A 21486-nucleotide genomic window follows, 5' to 3' on the forward strand; every position below is an offset into this window, starting at 1 on the left:
GCAACCATAAAATTACGAACAATTTAAATACGACTTTAGCTTTTTATCAGGCATCATCATTCCGAGCTTCAGCCAAAGTTTCTTGTTCTTTTCAGACACTACTTCTAGGGTTGGCAAAAATATATAATTCAACAATAGGATCTTCACAGAAATAGAAAGGGCAGCGTAAATGAAAGTCGCAATGTTACTTAAGTAATTGAGACATCCCAGAAATGTGGAATGTCTTTACTGGTTAGTGTCCTTATTAATGCCATCCTAGGGAGATGGCAGTTTGAGACACTCACCGTCTACATAAAGTGCAGCTGGCAAAAATGTTCCATTAAACAACCATGATCTTTAGTTGAGGTTATGAAAGATCAGTATTTGGAATGATATAATGTCTTGGAAATATTGAAAACCCACATCATATTTAAAATATAGAAGTTTTAAGACATATGGTAACATTCTTCAACTCATATACACTGCCCTTGGGACTGTGCTTCTTCATGGTATAAATCAAATAATGTACTGAGTAGTGGAAATAGTTCTACTAAAAGTAATCTTGAGGTAAAATTAGCTGCTTTGCGAGTAAAAAAGATAACTCTTCAGCTCCAAACCATCAAATCACTCTGAAATTCAACTTTGGGGGGGTTGCCTCTATGAAATTTCTGTTTGATATTGACCATTTTTAGAAATATAATAAAAATTTTAAATATTTAATAGATTCTATTACAAAGGACTTAATTTTATGCATTACAATATGCTCTAAAATGTCATTATTAATTAATGTCTCAAGAAAGAGGTATCTTCAATACAGCACATTATTTCCAATCCTCATTCTTTTACAACCCAAATTTATGTATTTTTAGTTTATTTAATAAGTATTAATGTTACATTTTTAAATGCTGTTCAGGGAGTTCCCATTGTGGCTCAGCAGAAAAGAACCCGACTAGTATCCATGAGGATGCAAGTTCAATTCCTGGCCCTGCTCAGTGGGCTAAGGATCTGACGTTGCCGTGAGCTGTGGTCTAGGTCACAGACATGAACCGGATCTGACTTTGTTGTGACTGTGGTCTAGGCTGGCAGCTGCAGCTCCAATTCGACCCTTAGCCTGGGAATTTCCTTATGCCACAGGTGTAGCCCTTAAAAGCAAAGAGAAAAAAAAAATGCTGTTTTGATGGTATCAAATGCCAAATATATTCGAGTCTTTTAAAAAATATATACCAAATTTTAAAATGTATTCTTTCACTGATTTATTCAATCACTTATGTATTGATGACCTTCCTTCCATGTGCCCAGCACTTTTTGTAAGGATACTTTCTTATTTTTCCTTTGAATCACCACAGCACCTAGCAAAGTGTAAAAAACAAACCAAACCAAAAAATACGAACTTGGAAAATTGAGTACTGATTCATATAAACAAGCCATTTAAACAGTTTTTTGGTTTCCTCCATTATAAATATATAAAGAGAGTATTGCAAATACACTCTAAGCACTGAAAAAAAAATTTTATTAGTTGTCAGTGCACAGAGGTCTACTAATTCTGATATAATTACCTTCATATTGGGAACGTGTACCACATCCCCATACTGGTCTTTTGTTTGAACAGTGATGGTGGTAGGCCAACCACAACGAATATCATCCTTATTCAGAATCAAAGATGTTTTCTGAGGATCAGCATAGGAATCCGGCTGAAGCCACCTAGCAGTAATGAAAAACACAAGTTCACAAAAACCCAAAAATTCATCAACCTCTTCAACGATTAACATGAACCTAAGTCAAATGAATAACACATATCAAATATAATGCTGAAATGGTATCTTCATTTCTTTTTTTTTTTTTAAAGATTTTATTGGAGTATAGTTGACTTAACAATGGCGTCAGTTTCAGGTGTACAACGAAGTGAATCAGTTAAGCACATATATTCATTCTTTTTCCCATATAGGTTATTACGAACTAGTGAGCAAATTTCCTTGTGCTATACAGTAGGTTCTTGTTCATTACCTATTTTATTCAGTGGTGTGTACATTATTCCCATGCTCCTAATTCCTCCCCACCCCCGCCCCATGGTTTCCCTATGATAATATAAGATTGGTTTTGAAATCTGTGAGTTTGTTTCTATTTTATAAATAAGTTATTTTGTATCATTTTTATTAGATTCCATGTGTAAGTAATATCATATGATATTTGTCTTTCTCTGTCTGACTTACTTCACTCAGGATGGTACCTTCATTTCTGATTTAGTAATAATGACCACAAGTGTCTCCCTTGGAAATTGTTAACGACAAATTCATTAAAGAGTATACTGAAGCATATGAGATTTCTGATGATTACAAAGAAAACAAATAATTTTAAAATCAGGAAATTTGTAAGTTTAACTATGGCTGATTTTAAAAAAACCAAGAAAATGATTCAGACTGCATATACTTTGAACTCCCAAATACACTCTTTCTTACTGAAGGACGTCTGCCTCAATTTGTCAACGTGAAAACCTGGGAAAGAGGAGTATCCCTGTCAAAGCAGGGACAGAAGCGACGTTCTAATTGCCGCAGAGTAGGCAGGTTAAAGATGCACTGTCTGTCTTCTCTTTACACAATTTCTGAAGTATCTTCCGTCTTTACCTTCCCTTCCACGTAAATCCTGACAATTTCCTATACTTTGTGACATCTGTGCCTGATTTCACCCCAAGACCTACATTCAAGTTGTCCTCTGAGATTAGTAATAAGTAATTCTGTCATGCATTACATAAAAGTGTCCACAAGGACAGCAGTGAGGCTGACTGAAGAGATTTTCTATGCTCCCCCACTTTGGTTTTTAAAAACTAAAGAGGAATCGCTGTACTGTTAAAATTAAAGCCAGGATGAAGTTAGATTTCTATATTTACTAGTAAATCACATAAGCCAGTAGCTTTGTTTTTTTTCATCTTTAAAAAAAGCAAATAGCAACAAAATAAGTGAGAATTTCATAAGATCACATGATCTGGTTCAAATTCTAAATTTCTATCTATTATTTATAGATCTGAAAAAACTGCATATCAAAATAAAATGTAGTGATAAATTTAGGAATTCAGTATAGATATTAGATGTTATCATCAATTTTACCATGTGTTCCACATATTTTTAAAATAAAAGTTCACCTAGAAAACTTTAAAAGTCAATGAATAATTATTATATATTTTAAAAACATTCTGAAATATTAACTAACATTTTATATTTCAGCAAGTCCAGAACACATAAACTAGATTCTTTTAGGCAGCACTCTAATATCCTAAAGATGCCCCTTTCATTTCTCTTCCGAAATGAAGACTGAGGCAGGCCCGGAAAGAAAGTCATAAAGTTCATTACCTCGCAAGCCTTCCACCGCTTGATCCTGGAACACAAGCAATAAAATCATCCAGAAAGGATTGTTCATTGCTTTGGATTTGAAGTGGTAGGTTCCCTTCTAGTGCCTCCAATATAGTTGGTGAATGAGAAAGAGCTAGACCCTTTCCCAGAATACCAGAATGGGTTTTGCACACCTGTTGGGGAAAAGAGAACATTGATACATTTTAAAATATAAAACTTTAATGACATGATTTCTTTTGCACTTGTACACAATTTTATGCGGAAATCATTTTCTCTCCATGGCCCAGGGGTTCTTTAGCCTATAAAGTAGGAAACTAACAGGAGGAGGATCATAATATCACTCAGGTACTTCCAGTTTCCTTCCTCCCACAAACATAAGCGATTCATCACAGATCTGCATGCTAGATGCGGTGGTGCACCTCCTCCCACACTAGCTCTCTGTGTGTCACAGTCCCATCTGTCAGGGCCAGGGCTCCCTTCTGAGACAGCTGCTGAGGTATCCCTCTTTTTGTGCCCACATAATCAGCAGGGTCATGGGTGGGCTGTGTCTGCTCTCTTGAGCAGGTGGGTACCAAGACCTTGACTTGGGCAAAAAGTGGATGGAAGCCTGATTGTGGCTGCACATATGCTGCATTAGCCTGTATAAGCCTTATTAAAGTTAAGAAAAAAAGGCAGATAAAACTGAAACTTTAGTTCCCACCTATATGACAGGTAAACCTTATGTTTCAGAAAGAGCTGCTTCAAGTGCTGAAATCTAGAAACTTTTTTCTTTTTTTTCTGCTTTTTTGAGCCATACCCACAGCATATGGAAGTTCCCAGGCTAGGGGCTGAATCGGAGCTGCAGCTGCCAGCCACAGCCACAGCCACACGGAATCTGAGCTGCATCTGTGACCTACACCACAGCTCACAGAAACACACTGAATCCCTGACCCAGTGAGTAAGGCCAGGGATCAAACCCGCATCCTCATGGATACTTGTCGGGTTCGTTTCCACTGCACCACAAGGGGAACTCTGAGATTTTTTTGAAAGAAAAAATAGAAAAAAAGCTGGTGGGTTTTTAAAACACAGGTGTTTCTTAACATTACTGAGGACACTGTGGCTCCCTGGGATTAGAGCATAGTGACCAAGACCACGGACTTTGTTACCAAACTGCCAGAGGTCAAATTCTAACCCAGTTCTTTACTCGCTGTTTGATTCTGGGCCAGTTACTTAGGTCCTCGGTGCCTCAGTTTCCTAATCTATAAGTAGAGGGGAGCCTCTGAATTCATAGGGTTGTTGCGAGGACTAAATGAGCTAAAAATATGTAAAGTGTCTGGAATGGTAATTGATCAAGTTAAGAGCAAATAAATGTTTGTTTTTATTATTACTGTTGTGACCAATTCATTTCAGAAAATAAATAAAATGTCAACTACTAGCTGTGGGTTTTAGAAAACCTGGGACACTACCCTTTATCTCCTAATTAGCTAAATTCTTAGACAAGTCACATAACTTCTCTGAGCTTGTTATTATAAGATACAAAAGAACACAGTGACCTCGAAGTGTTAGCTGAGGAAACAGGAAGATCATGTCAAAGGCATGGTAAACTATAAAGTGCTCTACAGATGTTATTTAAATTACTGTGACTAACACCTTTCCCCCTCTTTTTCCAACTGGTAAATAAAACTTCTTTCAAGAGTCAATTGAAAAAGGTCCACAGTTGGGCAAAGCCTCCCCCTTCACCTGCAACACTTGGCAGCTCTTCTGCCCCCAGCAGGTCTTGGTCTCACTCCCAGTTAATGCCCACCACGCAGTACGGTGAGGGCTCGCATGGGTCCCTCCCTCCAAGGGGAGAAGTTATGAGTTACTTATCTTTAAAACTGCCAATACTGGAATGAAATGCTTAATAACATGGGTCCTATGTTCAAGAGAAATTAAGGCTGATCTGAGCGAAAATTCTGCTTAAAATTAACGTACAAAGTTTATCCTTACGAATTTGAGGACAATACCTGTAATGCAGCCTCTTCAAGAATTTCAAGATCTTCCTCTAATTCATTGCCTGTTGTGTAAATTAAAAATGTTACTAAAATGTATCAATACTTAGCTTAACTTTTTTCAGTCCTTTGTGATTCATAAAACCTCTTCCCATAATTTTGATATTCTAAATTGGCGAGAACCATTATCATCCTTGATAAAATCTCAGTGGTTTAAATTTTAAAATGTTATTTTCAGAGTGAATAAAGCTGTAATTCTCAAGACAATACTCAAAAAGCATCTATCAAGTGATTTTCAAAAGATACATAATACATTTATGTAAATAAGTATTATTTTTGAACTTAGTGTATTTACTTTTTTACCAAAAAAAAAAAAAGAGGCAACTGATTATTCAGAATCTGAGCCTTTCTATCTTAGTTATCCTATAGAAGAGCTTTACCTTTAGGAAACAACCATTACTGATAGGAAAATGTCATGTCAGATAGTGGCTGTATTCTCTAGCCATCTTCTCCTTTACTGCTTGATATAAAACATATTTTATGTAGTGAATCTTCTTGGATAGTTTAATTAATTTATAAAATATTACTATTAAAGAAATACATGTTCGAAGAGAAATATTCAAAGTATACATAAGCGTAGAATGAAAAATTCTGCCACTACCCCCTTTCCAAACATAAAGAGTGTCAAGTTTCTTATGTCTCGTGCTAGAAACTTCGAGTGCCAAGTAAATATATGTCTGTGTGTCAACATACACACAGCGTGGGCATATGCACAAATAAGATGGTGATCACAAAAATGAGATCCTCTTCTGCAGCTTGCTCTTCTCAGTTAATATAATTTGGACATCCCTCTTGGCCAGGACACAGAGATCTACTTTTTGTGGTTTTTGCATGCATTTGTACCATATGGATGTACAGTTGCATGCATTTGTACCATATGGAGGTACCATGACTTATTGAGCCAGTTTCCAACTGTACAGTTTGGTTGCTTCTAGGTTTTATAATCACAAGCATTGCTATATTAATCTTACAACATATTTTTTGAGCATTTGTGCAAGTATGTATAAAAATGCTACATCAAAATGTATATGTATATAAAATCTGAATAGTTATTAACAAATTCCCTTCAAATAGGTTGAATTTCCTCACATGAATAGAATATAAATGTCTCATTTCTTCATTTATGTATCAACATCGAGTAGAATAAAGGGAGCAAGAAGAGGGAAGGGAAAAGAGTAGAGAAAGAAAAAAAAGAGGACAGAAAGAAACAAGAGGGAAGGGAAGTCCCAGAGGGAGGAGATATAGATGGACTGCGGGGGTGAGAATTGTGGACATGCAATAATAATTCCTATTATTCCTTACTGCTCTAAAAATAAAATGTTCAACTATGTATAAACATCAGAGAATTAGTTAATATTTTCAACTTTACTTTCATCTTTACAATCCTGATAATAGATCAACTTACGTATCCTACAATTTTTGTATCACAGCAATAGCTACTCTTCTGCCACTGCCTCATTTTTCTGTCCGGTACCATAAGAACTCTTCTAAAGAGCTATCTATGTTCAACCTGACTCCCCCACCTGACTTTGCATCTCCTACTCTAAAAGTCCTTATAGTTCTCTCATTTTACTCATATGTCTCTTATTGAGTATATAAATAGCCAAGAAGTTTCAACACAAAGACAAATTTTAACTGACTTCTCAGTTGCATGAACAAACCCTAACACTATCTGCCCTTCTGCAGTTTTATAACTACCTCACTGGCCAATGCTTCACAGTCTTTTTTTGCACCTCTTCTCACTGCTTCTGACTTTGAAATTTTGGCACGACTCAGCTTTGACCCTCGGCTATTTTCTCTTTCTCATCTGTGTTCTCTTTCTATCCCATCTTTTATATGGTTGCATGTCTGTAACTGCCAAGTATGTTCAAATGACATTTCTACTGACTTATCCCCTGGGCTCCGGACAATGAGTATCCAACTGTCTACTTGATATATCCACCAGGATGTTTGAGAGATATCTCAAACTTTTGGTTTAAAACTGTATTTCCTGTGCTTAATCCAGCACCTTGCATATAGCATGTACGTAAAGAGAGTATTTATGTGCATGTGTATGTGTGTGTGAATTAAAATAACTAGAGAGATACTCTTCAGTTCTCTGTTTAAAAAGCCCAAACAACTACCGTATTAAGTAGTTATTGCTCATGAATGTATGTGACTACTGAATTTATTTTGCTAATCTATTTTCAAGATGTTCCATAATAAACATACTCTATTGTTAAAATATTTCATTTTATTTAATTTATTTACCTATTTTTAAAATATTTTAAAATCATAAACACCTTAAATTTGACCAGACTTACCAATAGGAAGTGCTAGATCCTTTTTCATCAAAGCTGCTGCACAAACCCCACCAAGATTGGCTAGTTCTTTTTCTAACTGAATAACACCCTGGAGAATTACAAAAATCGAATGTTTTAAAAAATGTTTGGAAGATAAAATTTTTGAAAGATAATGTGGATTATCAAAAAAAGTGGCTTGCAGTCAGGCATAACTTTTGGAACCAGAAGGAAGCATGTGTTAGCTAATGGTTAAACTAAGAATGTAAGAGACTCAATATTACGTCACATGCTGGTTACAAAGTTCAGACCTACAGGTTCATTGTCCAAAGAATTTTTCATGCATTACTTTAAAGAAACATCATCATTTTTTCACCTTGACTTTTTAAAAATCATATGATTTGAAACATTTAGAAGAGATACTAAGTTTGTCCTATTGTAAAATCAGGTTCTAATATTTACTAAAAAAGGTATAGCCACCAGAGCAGGTTTGAAACAGGCACAATTATACTAAATCTTTAAAGGCTGGGTCAGGTTGCACAGACTGCATTTTCTTCACATATTAAAAGCAGCACACACACAAAAAAAGACGACTGCACAAAATTAAAGCACAAAATTTTAAATTATAGACCCAGCTTAAAATAAATTTCAGACTTCTTGAATATAGGCAGCAAGCACAATTTAAGTCATCAGAAGCTCTTAGAAACAGTCTTTCCTAAGAATAAGAAGAAAATTCATTCTCACCTCATCAGGTCCAGGGCTAAACTCATATCCAATTGCAAAACACTTGAAACCATAGAAAGAAGCCTTGTCATCTTTCACGTAATCTGATGCAGTCTCCAATGAAAAAAGGGCCTCATTTCCTAAGGAAAAAAAGCTAACACTGAATTCAAAACCTGGAACAACTTTATTAAAATTTCCTTACTTTCTTCCATCTCAAGAGAGGGGGCAATACAAATTAGGTACTGAAAAATCCTAGTCTTTTTGGGGGGGGGTCCTATATCTACTTGAACAAAACTGGAGTAAAAACACCACCAAGATAACAAAACCGTATCAGTTTTTGCTTTTAATGATCAAATGTCCTACTTTTAAGTTCTATGAGCAATCATTTTCAATTATCTGTCAATTACGAAAGTGACCTAAACTGCCTCTTCTATTTCAGAGTGAGCAATTCTCTATCCTGGAATCTGGCTTTGGTCTCTTCACAAACCAACATGGCAGGTCAGACTAGAATAAAGAAGTTTCTGAATTCATATTGGCTATTAGTTTGAGAAATCACAGGAGCAGTTAAGGTTAACTGGTTAAAAACATAAGAGACTACAGTAACAAAAGTGCCTTCCCCTCCCCGCCCCATCCTAGGCCTAAAAACAATAACTTTACACAACTCAGTGGGTTAGATGGATCACCAGTTTTCCAAAAAGGAAAGAATTCTTGGTAGTTCTCAAAATTTAGGACTTACTGGGAAAAGAAAATATATAATCCACTTTTGTCTTTTTTTCTTTTATTTATTTATTTATTTGTCTTTTGTCTTTTTAGGGCTGCGCCCACGGCACATGGAGGTTCCCAGCTAGGGGTCTAATCAGAGCTGTTGCTGCTGGCCTACGCCAGAGCCACAGCAATGCCAGATCTGAGCCGACAACCTACACCACAGCTCACGGCAACGCCGGATCCCCAACCCACTGAGCAAGGCCAGGGATCGAACCCGCAACCTCATGGTTCCTAGTCGGATTGGTTTCTACTGCACCATGATGGGAACTCCCTCTTTTTTTTTTTTTTTTTTTTTTTTTTGCCACCCCACAGCCCATGGGATTCCCAGGCCAGGGATCTGATCCCAGCAGCAGCCAGATTCTTAACCCACTGTGCCAGGCCAGGGATTGAACCTTCATCCCAGGATTCCAGAGGCGCTGCCAATCCCATTGTGCCACAGCAGGAACACCCTCTAATCCAGTTTTTTCTATAGTTTGATCCCAACTATACAGACAACCACCCCTCAGTATTAACCCTCTATTTTGGTGAGCTCTTGTCTTTTCTCACAAGATTCTCAAAACACTCTCCTTTCTCAAACTCGGTCATGTTATGCCTCATGTTGAAAGAGGCTCCTTACCACCGACTGCCAGCCAGATACAAAGGAGGCCTCGAAGAAATTTTTCTAAAAATTAAACATTTTCAATGATGTATCTTTGCTAAACATAATTATTATAAATGCGTATACTTCACCATATAAAACAGAAAAGAAAAAAATAACCTACCGGGCAACACTAAAACCATAGTAGGCCATCCGGAGGATCCTGAAAATTTCTTTAATTCTATCCAGGAATTAAGATTTTCATGAACAGATGTCAATTTTGGTCCATATCCTGAATTCTGAACAGTTCTAACAGGAATCAGCAAACGGAGGACATCTTCTGACTGTGCAGTACCACACTGAGGGTCAAACTCAATTGTCATCCACCGCACACACTCTGGGAATGTCACCTGAGGTCAACAGGCCAGAGGTCACTTGCATAAGAAGAATTAGATTTTAGCTTTTTGTCTATTTTAGAAACAGGACATCATACTGTAAATATGAGGCCTTAAACATACTTGAAAATAAATCTTAAGGAATTAATAGAGTAGTTTAAATATGATCAGCAATCAGCTTATTAATGGTCATTATCAATTGTCTCTAGTCTCCACTTGAAGTATCTACCACTTTCTACCTAACATTTGGTTGATGTTACATATTGATATGTTTGTAAGTACACACTGATATCATCAGAAAAACAATTACAAAGCTGATTAATTTCCACAAATACTGAGCGATCTGATTTTCCTGTGGAAGAGTTTATTATATAATAAATTTTCCATTTCAGTCAGTATGAATTTAAAGAATATTAAGTAGGTAACTGACAATATAATTTGATAGGTAAATATGAAGATACATTGATAGAAATGAATAAATCATTAAAATGCAAGGTTTTAGTCACTTTTAGGTTATTTATAGTGCATAGTATCTGTTCCAAATACTTCATTAGCAAAAAAACCTTAAGCTTCATCTATTAAGAAAATAAATATAAATTCACACATGTACTTACACACTTGATAAAAGCCTGGATTTTTATATTTTCCTAACCTAAAATTTTACTGGATATATGAGTTTATGATAGCACATAAATTATATGTATTTTTAAGGCCACTTTTAAGCGTCTGTCACCATCACAGTACAAGGAATTCTGTAATGGTAGTCAAATTACCATTAGGTAGGACCATGTCAAATAGTAAATAATGAATTGGTTGTAGAACAAGAAATAACTTCAAGAAATTTCCTAAATATGATATTAATCTTAAAAATATACCTAGGACTCTGACAAACATTTTCAGTAGAGGATTTTTAAAATTTCCATTTAAAGAAAAAGCTTAACTCTGTTCATGATATAATTTAAATTAAAACTAAACTGAGACACCATTTCTTTCATTATGTTGGCAAAAGGCCCAAAATTTAACTACATGCCCTGTTGGTGAGGCTGTGAGAAAACAAGCATTCTCATATATTGTTAGTGGGACACCTAACAATACATGAGAATGCTTCTAGGAAATCTGTCCACACGTGGAAAACTACATATGCATTCACCCTCTGGATCAGCAAGCCCAGATCTACAAAGCACAAGGTTCCTCATTCTCTATTTGTTTAATCTAGCAATCCCACTTCCAATTTGCTATGAAGATATGCTTCTCATAATATGGAAGCAAGAAACAAACAAAAGAACCCAAACATATGCACAAAGTTATTCATTGGAAAAAAAAAGCTGCAAAAGAACTGAAAAGAGCCCAGATGCTCACACACATAAGACTGGCTGATAAACGATGGCTCATCTTCACAGAGGAGAACTATGAAGTTGTAAAGAGGTGACGCTGATCTCTACAAACAGATATGGGGAGACGTCTACGCACAATGCTAAACGTAAAAAGCTGAATATATAAGGTATATATAGTGTGCTACCTTTTTTAAATAAAGAAGGAAAATAAGACTTCATATAAATCAGTCAGTCAATCTGTCTTTCTGATTTTTTCCAAGAAAGAATGCAGCAAAGATACACCAGGATATGTAGTGGAGTAAGTAAGAAGCAGAGAAGGGAAAGGACATAATTCTGAGGATGTTATTTTGTATAACTGTAGTTCCAAAACTATGTCAATATTTTACATATTTTTAAAGTAAAATTAAATCAATAGGATTAAAAAACTCATAAAAATTAAGTACAAATAAATAAATCATGTAGCTACCCACATGTACACATAAAATGAACTACTTCAAGCAACTTCTGAATAAAGTACTTTGATTATATTAATGTCAGTAGGATTAATTCCAAAGATAAAAAAATATGCAGAGAAATTAGCTTTACACAGTGTTTTTATTATTCGCAGTGGCGTACATAAACGGAAAGGGTATAAAGAAAAGACCTTAACAGTGTTGACTGGGATCAGTTAGAAGGGCTTAAAAACTGATGAAAACACAGAAAAAGGACTCAGAATTCAGCCTGCATAGACTTTGCCTGGCCAAATCAATTAGAATTTGAGTGTCACACTGAATAATGATAGCAACAGATTATAACCCTGAGCAAAAAGAGAATCTTTGAGTCCACACTGATATGAACACATAAAATAAATAAATGACTACATTGTTTATAAAGTGGAAGGGATGGGAAGACACCCCTCTACAAGAGAACACTAGCTGAGAGGAGCAACAGCATTAGAAAGCTACCATTTTGTAACCACTATAGTAACAGATGATTTGGGTAAGAATAACCAATGGATGTTAAAATTTTCTGAAATTTAGTATTTCTTACACAGTCGCTAACTCACAGCTATTTACCCACGGACGTTTTCAAAGGAAAAAGAGATGCTTTTGTGGTGGAGCTATCACCCTGACCAAGTGACTGCTCCTGACGGGATGCACTGAGAACACGGTATCATCCACACGGTGTCATCCACGTGGTGCTGCCGCCCCTGCATTACCCAAACCTAATCACTAGAAAACAATCAAATCCAAATAACAGGAGATTTTTTACAAAAACACTGACTGTGTTCTTCAAAAATGCCAATGTCAAAAAAGACAAAGAAAGGCTGAGGAACTGCTTCAGATTTTTTAAAACCAGCCTGGGTTTTAAAAAATTCTAAAAACACTGGTGTTGGGACAAATGGCAAAATGTTTAGATATTAACATGATCTAACACAACTCTCTATGGTGATAGTAATACTGCAATAATATTAAATCGCCTGAATGTCATTAGTGCATGGCCCTCACACAGAACGTCAATGTTCTCAGGAACAAGGTAAGGGGTCGTGATGTATGCAAATAACTTACTCTTAAATGGTCTAATAATAATACATAGAGATAAATAAAATAGAGTAAAATGTTAACTAAATGATATTTATGAAGGGCATACAGGGGTGCTCACTGCACATTACTGCTTTTTAGAGGTTTGAACTTTTTTGGAATAAAAAGTTGAAAAACGTGAGGGATGAATACACACACATCGGCATCTACACGTGTGTCTAAGCTTACATTAAAAGAAACAGGAGTTCCCATCGTGGCGCAGTGGTTAACGAATCCGACTAGGAACCATGAGGTTGCGGGTTCGGTCCCTGCCCTTGCTCAGTGGGTTAAGGATCCGGCGTTGCCATGAGCTGTGGTGTAGGTCACAGATGCGGCTCGGATCCCACGTTGCTGTGGCTCTGGCGTAGGCTGGTGGCTACAGCTCCGATTCGACCCCTAGCCTGGGAACCTCCATATGCTGCGGGAGCGGCCCAAGAAATAGCAAAAAAAAAAAAAAGAAAAGAAACAATGAAAGCCTAAAGTACAAAATTATAATAATATGAAATGCTACCTGGGAAGAAGAAATGATGGGAAGAAGGGGATAGAATGGGGGAACAGAGATAAAAGCAAGAATATACTTAAATACACTTTGTTTTAGAGATCTGACTTAAAACTATGTAATTGAATTATTATCACACAAGATTTAAAAAGCAATTGCTAAAAATCTAGAATAAAATAAAACAAATGATGCAAAATATATATCTAGTTGTGCATAATCAGAGAGGGATTATTCCACCTTACTTTAAAACACAGTAATTAACTATACCCACTTACTTTATGGTCACTTCTCTACAGTTCCTACTTGGGATATGCCCAAAAGACAAAACAAACACACACACACACACACACACACACACACACACACACAGCACTTTTCTAGTACTTTTCTAAGTACTTTTCTAATATTCTCAGCGTCATCGAGAAAAGGAATTCTAGACGCATGAGAAAGGAGATGCGTCCTGTGATCCCTAAAATCCTGTGATCCCTATTTTGAATGAGTATCATCAGTACAAACTCATGAGGTACTCTATCTTTAAAAAAATACATACATACATAAATGTGTCTTTACATAAATAAACATGCATATAAAAATATATATACAAACAATATATGCCTATGCATATAAATACATGTGTGTTGATGAGTGCATGTATGTACTGGTTCTATACATTACAAAGATCTAGAAACAATGCCAAAGTCAGAAGAAAAGAGCATTCCTAGTGCCATGTTTCAGCTTTTAACCACTCATTACCATTAAAAGGAACCATGCCACTTTGTAAAAATGATGGGTTTGAGATCTGAGGCAGGAAATGTGTAGGCCTCTTATAGCATCTTATACCAGAGCCCAAAACATCTAATAACATCGTACACAGGAGAGCAAAGACGCTCTGAATGACTGTAAGAGGTGTGTCTAAAGGAGGCAGGAAGCAAGCTGAAGAGGATCCTAACCAAAAACCACAAGATCCAGTTTCCTAAATAAAACTCAAGGAAACAAAAAAAAAAAAAAGAGAGAGAGAGAGAGACATGGAGGGGGAATCAATAAATTAAAAGAGACATAATCAGTCACAATGTGTGGATCTTATTTAGATTCTAATTCAAACAATTTAAAATGTGCATATTTGATGACATGAAGGAATCACTAGGGTTTTTTAGTGTGATAATAACATGGTTATTTTTTAAAAGGTCCTTATATTTTAGAGCTACACAATGAAATATCCATGAATGTGCTTTAAAACATATATAGGAAGGGACAAGAGGGTGGGGAATAAATCAAACAGGTTTGACCAAGAATTGATAACTGCTTAATGTGGGCCGATGGATAAGTGGGGTAAACTACACTAGTCTGTCCTTTCACATGTTCACCATCTTCTACAATAAAAAGCTGAATGTGTTACAAGCACATAAAACTTATAATTAAGTTGACAAATTCCTTTCTTCCTCTAAATTTAAATGGTATACTTTAGAAAGCAAGGAATAAGAATTTTGAACAATCTATAATAATAAATATTTAACACTTTTTTTTCTTTTTTTGTCTTTTTGCCTTTTCTAGGGCCACTCCCGTGGCATATGGAAGTTCCCAGGCTAGGGGTCTAATTGGAGCTGTAGCCACTGGCCTACGCCAGAGCCACAGCAACACGGGATCCAAGCCGCGTCTGCAACCTACACCACAGCTCATGGCAACGCTGGATCCTTAACCCACTGAGCAAGGGCAGGGACCGAACCCGCAACCTCATGGTTCCTAGTTGGATTTGTTAACCACTGAGCCACAATGGGAACTCCTATTTTATACATTTTTTAACATTATGTACAGTACTTTAATTCCTACATTGGGTATATTAATTTTCAGAGCTCAGGCTGCGTTATAAATAATATCAGTTCAAAAATGCAATTTTAAAAATGTTATTGCTTATATCCACTATTACAATATATAACATGCAGTTTAGCATTCATTTTACACTGCACTGTACTTGTAAGAAGATATGAGAACAACTTTCATAACCTTATAAAACTATATACTCTTTTAAAAAGTCTGTTGTGTGTGTCTGACAGTATGTAACCACCTGCTGGTTCTCTCTGATGAAATTACTATAAAAGAAGTCATCCTTCTGAACCGAGGCCCGGTATCAGTGCAGAACATCAAGTTTCAAGTTTACGCTCTCCCTGGGAATCGGTGCCCACCTTGTAGTGCATCACACATGCAGGTTTATAGGGGTGCTCGCTCTCTATGACAGCATAGTGGTTAGAGGTTGTACAAGCAGAGAGGCCTTGCTCAGGCTGATTTCCTGTGGTGCTATCTGTTGACTGATTAGGATTGAACGCAGGGGGTGCGTACTTCTGATTCAAAATGGCAACTGAAGGAAGCAACTGTTGGACAAGGCCAAAGACTTCTACAGCCACCTATATAAAAAAATGATTAAAGGAGATAATAAATGTGAAAGTTGTTTTAAAATTACTAATTCCTGTAACTGCTGGTTATCCTTATTACCAAGAATTTCCATCTAGCGTTTCTCCTAGCCATGTTTTCGTTCAAAGAGAAATTTGTTTTATAGAAGAGAAGATTTATCTTAGATGGCTTAGGTGTTATACGAAAATAATCTAGTCTATCTTTTTATACAATTCTGCTTTTTTCTGATCTGCAGTAAACTAGGTTTCACTCAAATTTAACTATACCAAAGAATCATTAGTTTATGATTTCTTCCATGTCTTGACTATGTCAATTTTACAACACTACTATTCTTTTACATTGGATTTTTATTCAAAATGGAGATTTTATCAACATCACAAATTTTTACGATCTCAGTGAATTTAAGCTTTCCTTCCATATCATATTCTAAAATATGTTTCCTATACCCAACTCCTCAAATGTAAAGCTAATAAGTAAGCACAGTAATCCAGTAAACAATATGAAGATCAGAGAGTTATTAGTTAATTAACAAATAACTTCTACCATTTACATGCCTATCTCTTTGTTACCTATAACCCAGGTGGCTCAAAGATTAAAATATTTTTAAAGGAAAGACGCAAACTCTAAAAAAATTATATTTACAAAAAAGATTCCAAGAGAATGAAATCACACACCTTGGGAACAGCAGCAGCTACTGGTCCTATGTAGGCTATAATAAGGGGAAGCAGCATGGAAAACAGACTGGAAGAGCTAAGCAGTTCTGGAATGTCATCAGCTAAAAAAGGCATTAAAACTATAGTTAGAAGGTAATTTCATTGAAATGTATATATTACGATAAATCTATATTCTAGTCTCCTGAGCAAAATTATAGTTGACACTGAGTGCTGGTAAAGGACCAACTATTCTAAGGGCATTATTTACATGCATTATCTCAATCTTCACAATAAGGTACTTTTATCATTGCCACTTTTAAGAAGTGGAAACCAAAGCACAGGGTGTTTAAGTTCCTTATCCAAAACCATACACTTGTAAAATGACAGAGCCAGAATTAGAGCTCTGGGTAACAGTCATGATGTTAAACCACTATTCTTGGTGCCACACACTTAATGACACGTGACATCAGGAACTACGCAGTCTGTGTGTGCAGGTTATTTACCTGTAAAAGAGGATAACAATACTTTCCTCATTGGATGTGGTGATGATTAAGTGAGTTAAAGGTAAAATGCTGAGAACAATGCCCGCACATACTAAGTACTCCAAAAACGGTTCCTGTTATTAGCTATACCATACCGCCCTCTACTTTTCCAAGGAAAGCAGTTTGCTGATGGACATTTTAATTATTTATCCTTGAACATGGGGCTAGGAAGATATGCTGAGTCTAGGTTATGAGGACATTTTAATTCAAGGCCAATTATTTCCAAATACTTATTTCTAAATCTGCTGCTGGATCAGAATAGGCTAGGCATTTGGATGGGCCAAATATTCTTTATTTTCAGTAAGTTTCTCCAGTGATTCTAATGTGCAAATACATTTAAGAATAAATGTTATGGATAACAGTAATGTTTTGTAAATATAACTGCTGCCAGTTGTGGAGAATGACTATATAGCGAGACGGGGAATGGGGGGAAGGTGGCAGGGAGATTATCAGGATGTTATCCTCCCATGAAAAACAGGACATGTGCTTTGTACCACAGCAGGCTAAACTATGGGAGAACAGATGGAAAAAAGAATACAAACTGGGGAGTTTCCAGTGAAAGAACTCAAAGAACTCAATTCAGAGAAGTGAATTTGGTGGGTTACTATTACTATAGAACACAGAACATATTCCACTAGAAACAGAACATACAGAAAGAAAAACAGGTCTAAAGGAGGACAAAAAATGGTTTCTGACTACTAAAAGAAGCAAAGATTTAGTTTAATCAAGAATTTTTTCCTCTTAATGGGTTAACTAAGAAAATAATATAAAATAATGGCTTTTCATTATTCTAAAAAATTCTGCATTTGAGTATGGAGAGAATGGCCGATCCAAAATGAACGTATGTATACATGTAGATTTATAATGTCTACCATACTCTGAGATTCTGTAGGATGGTTCCTCTTCAGCAACTCTGTGCATAAGTTAGGGAATTAAGAATCTAACATACTACTATTAAGAAAGTAAAAGTCTTACCATCCACAGCAAGAGCTCTGTGCAAGAGGTCTTTTGCAGCTCGAACAACAGTGCTTACCACAGAGAGAGCCCTGCTACAGTTTTTATCTTCTTCATTGGCTTTACTCAGAAGCTGAGACTGTAAATCGCCATCAAATTCACTCCTTTAACACGAATAACACATGAGATTACTTTACATGGCGGGTAAAACACGATCTAACTCTAGGAATCTTATCTATATCACAGCTCATTTAAATTAAAAAAAGTACATATGTAAGTGCAGAATTTTAAGGAGTAACAGGGCTTCAAAGAAAAAGCCAGATAAGGGTATAAATAAATACAACCATGAAGAGTCTATCTTAGGAACTGCTATTAGGAACAAGGGCAAAAAGAACAGTAAGATAAAGGTTCAGACAGGAACAGGATTGGTGTGTTCGAGGAACAGAATGAAGACAAATGTGACCGCAATGAAAGGAGGGAGAGTGAGGGGCGACAAGTGGGCCACGTTAACAGGAGTCAGACCATGTGAGGTGCGAACGCCACAGTGAGGACCTTATGTTTCATGCTGGAATGGGAAGGGGAGGCTAGGGGCGGAATGTGAGCAAGAGCAGAACTGACAGGATTCGCATTTCTATGAGGTCACTCTGGCTGTGCTGTGGGGGACAGGCTGCAGGAGGGCGGCAGTGAAAGGAGGGAGACCTTTAAGATCCAGTCATCCAGGTGCTTCCCTGGGCTGGGGTGGGGATGGTTCGGGCTAGCCTGCCAACTATGGGAGCAGTAGAAAAGGTCAGACTTAGAAAGTACAGCGAGCAGGACTTACTGATGTAAAGCGAGGGAATGAGGGATGTCAAGAGAGACCCCGAGGTGTCTGCTGTACCTGTGGATGGGAGGAGAGCCGTGGACGTGTCCACTAAGATGATGTGTGAGTACGTGGTATAGAGGTTAATGGTAAGTCTCCTGGAGTCCAATTTCCCACCTACAACCTCAGGACCGCCATTACTAGAAGTGTAACTTCAGGCAAGTTGTTCAGCCACTCCTGCCCTCAGTTCCCTCATCTGTGAAGCAGGGATAGGAAAGTGCCCAACTTAAGGAGTCACTGTGAGGCAGGCCTGGCTGAGGTAACACAGGGAAGTGCTCAGAGCACTGCGTGCCACAAAGGAAGTGCTCAGGACACAGGAACTCTCCTCATCCTCTCCAGTGCTGTCATTCAGATGAAGAGATCAGAGGGGCCTGGATATGCATTTCAGGCCTCAGCCCTAGCTAGAGCTATAAACTTGGGAGCCATCAAAGTAGTATGGTTTTTATAGTTCAGTGATTTTCATCTTCTAAAATTTAATTAATTTAAATTTAAAGCTAAGGCTATTTAAACCTTGGTAGAAAATATCAAAATATTGAAAACATCGTATTTTGTAGAAGACAGACAGTCTGGATACCAGATGGTTTTAAGGGGCCCTCCAGCTTTTCAAAACACATAACTTCTTTTGTGCATGATATGGTTTCTAATTTACAGTTTGAAAAAGAGAACAATGTATTATTTATTGTAGGACTATGTAACAGAAAAGGTTTTTCATGATTAGGGCAAAAGGACTAGAAAGCTTCTGTATCTCAGCAGCAACACCCCACTGTGCAGGTCTCCGCTGATGACTATTTCCATTCTGTTTTGCTTGGAGAAAGAAAGCAGTTCATCTACATCTATGGAAAACGTTTTGTACGAACTGCCCTAGGAGGTGTTTCCAGATTGTTTAGAGAGGAAGCAGCAAGCCTCAAAAAGTGATGGGCAACTTCAGGGATTTGTTGTCAAATCAGGTTGAAGACAAAAGTGGTGAAGAGTACTCACTGCTACCTAGGCTTCCAGCTAAATTGCTAAGAACTCAGTGAGAAATGAAAATGTTTTCTTAACTCAAAATTGTTATCATGCTTTGTTTTCCAACTGTTTACAGAAGGAATGGTTTTTATTAAAAATATTATTAGAAACACGTCATTATATATATTCTAAGGCTCCAAGGACTAGATTCACAGACCTTACAATATTCTGCTGACTGGATAACTGGATCAAGGTAACACTAGTATTTCAGTAGAGTTGATCAGACAATTAATTTTTGGTATTTTTACAGAACAAATAAATTTCATTAAAATTTGAAACTACAGACCACAAAACTATAAAAAACAGAGAGCATATACACCCAGTACAAAAACATAAGAAACAATGACAAAGAACATTTTAAAGTGAACACTGAATTTATGTATTAAAATGAGACCTCTTTGTATGCACGTGCACAGAAGAGACACTGCATAATTTAATTACCACTGCCCAGTTAGCACTTTTTACCTTGGTAACAAGCTGTACACGTTCTCCTACTGTTGAACGTTCTCTGCTCTCTGTGCTCACACCTACCTGTAGTAGAGTATCTGTGGAATCTGTCCCCTGGTTTGGTTTGTACCATTACTGCTCAAGCTGCACGTGCTGAAGGTAAACGTCACGCCATCAGGGCACTGAACTGTGGTCATGCCTCCATCTCCATTGGCTGTGCGGCTTCCGTAGTTCCTCAAGCGCACAGCATATTTAACATTTTCCTTCGCAATAAAGATGTTAAGCATGTTTATAGTGATTCATAATGTGCAGAAGATACATAAAACAAACCCTAGCAGTAAATTGGCTAAATGCAGGTGACTCTTAAACATCGCTGGTTAGAACTGCTTGGGGGTTTTCACTAGTAAACACACCCTCCGAGGCTGGTTGAATCCACACACACAGAACCAGTGATAGAGAGGAAGCGTGTATAAAAAGAGCTGACTACAAATTACACAGTGGCAAAGAGAGTCAGCGCACCTCTAATCCTCATGTTGATCAAGGGTCAACTCTATACTGAATGTGTCATATTCATACAAAATTTGGTTAAGTGAAATTTTAACAAATCATTTTCAATAAGTGCTAGGGTAATAACTAGCATTTATTAATGTTTACTAGTTAACAGAATGTCCTACGTACTTTGTGAGATTTACTTTAATTAAATTAATCCTTAGAATGACCTCGTGAGGTAAGTACCATTATTATCCTTATTTTACAGATGAGGAATCTATGGCACAGAGAAGTTAAATAATTTGCCCAAAGTCACAATAAGTGACTAATAAGGATTCAAATATAGGCAGTGTGACTCTACTTTCTGCTCTAAATCACACTCTAAAGAATATTAGCCATAATAATAGATTTTAAATACATAAACTAATACGTCCCTTTAATGAGTTTAACTTCTGAAATAGTTTTAAATATGGAAAAAAGCAATGGTCCATAACATTTTTATTTTGAGACACATTAAGGGACAGAAATAAGATGGGCAGACAGACATGGGAAAAAAGGATCCATAAGAAAAATAAGATTCACTGTATATAGAAAATGTGACACATAAGATACTGGTGCCTAATAACCCATGACATAAACACCATAAT

General features: G+C 36.7%; 1 protein-coding gene across 10 annotated transcripts in view; it reads right to left on the minus strand.

Annotated features, from left to right (window-relative positions):
* Positions 1–21486, minus strand: part of MYCBP2 (MYC binding protein 2) — a 263517-nt gene that overhangs the window by 110977 nt on the left and 131054 nt on the right. For all 10 annotated transcript variants that reach the window (XM_047755874.1, XM_047755873.1, XM_047755872.1 and 7 more), the window contains 10 exons: positions 20435–20613; positions 18061–18203; positions 16565–16665; positions 15665–15883; positions 9882–10107; positions 8377–8495; positions 7657–7744; positions 5309–5358; positions 3324–3496; positions 1536–1680 (listed from right to left, as the gene is read on the minus strand). In XM_047755874.1, coding sequence (XP_047611830.1) covers positions 1536–1680; positions 3324–3496; positions 5309–5358; positions 7657–7744; positions 8377–8495; positions 9882–10107; positions 15665–15883; positions 16565–16665; positions 18061–18203; positions 20435–20613 — 1443 coding nt within the window. The remainder of the gene's footprint in view (positions 1–1535; positions 1681–3323; positions 3497–5308; positions 5359–7656; positions 7745–8376; positions 8496–9881; positions 10108–15664; positions 15884–16564; positions 16666–18060; positions 18204–20434; positions 20614–21486) is intronic.

The sequence above is a fragment of the Phacochoerus africanus genome, chromosome 13, assembly GCF_016906955.1.
Source record: "Phacochoerus africanus isolate WHEZ1 chromosome 13, ROS_Pafr_v1, whole genome shotgun sequence".
NCBI classification, from domain to species: domain Eukaryota; kingdom Metazoa; phylum Chordata; class Mammalia; order Artiodactyla; family Suidae; genus Phacochoerus; species Phacochoerus africanus.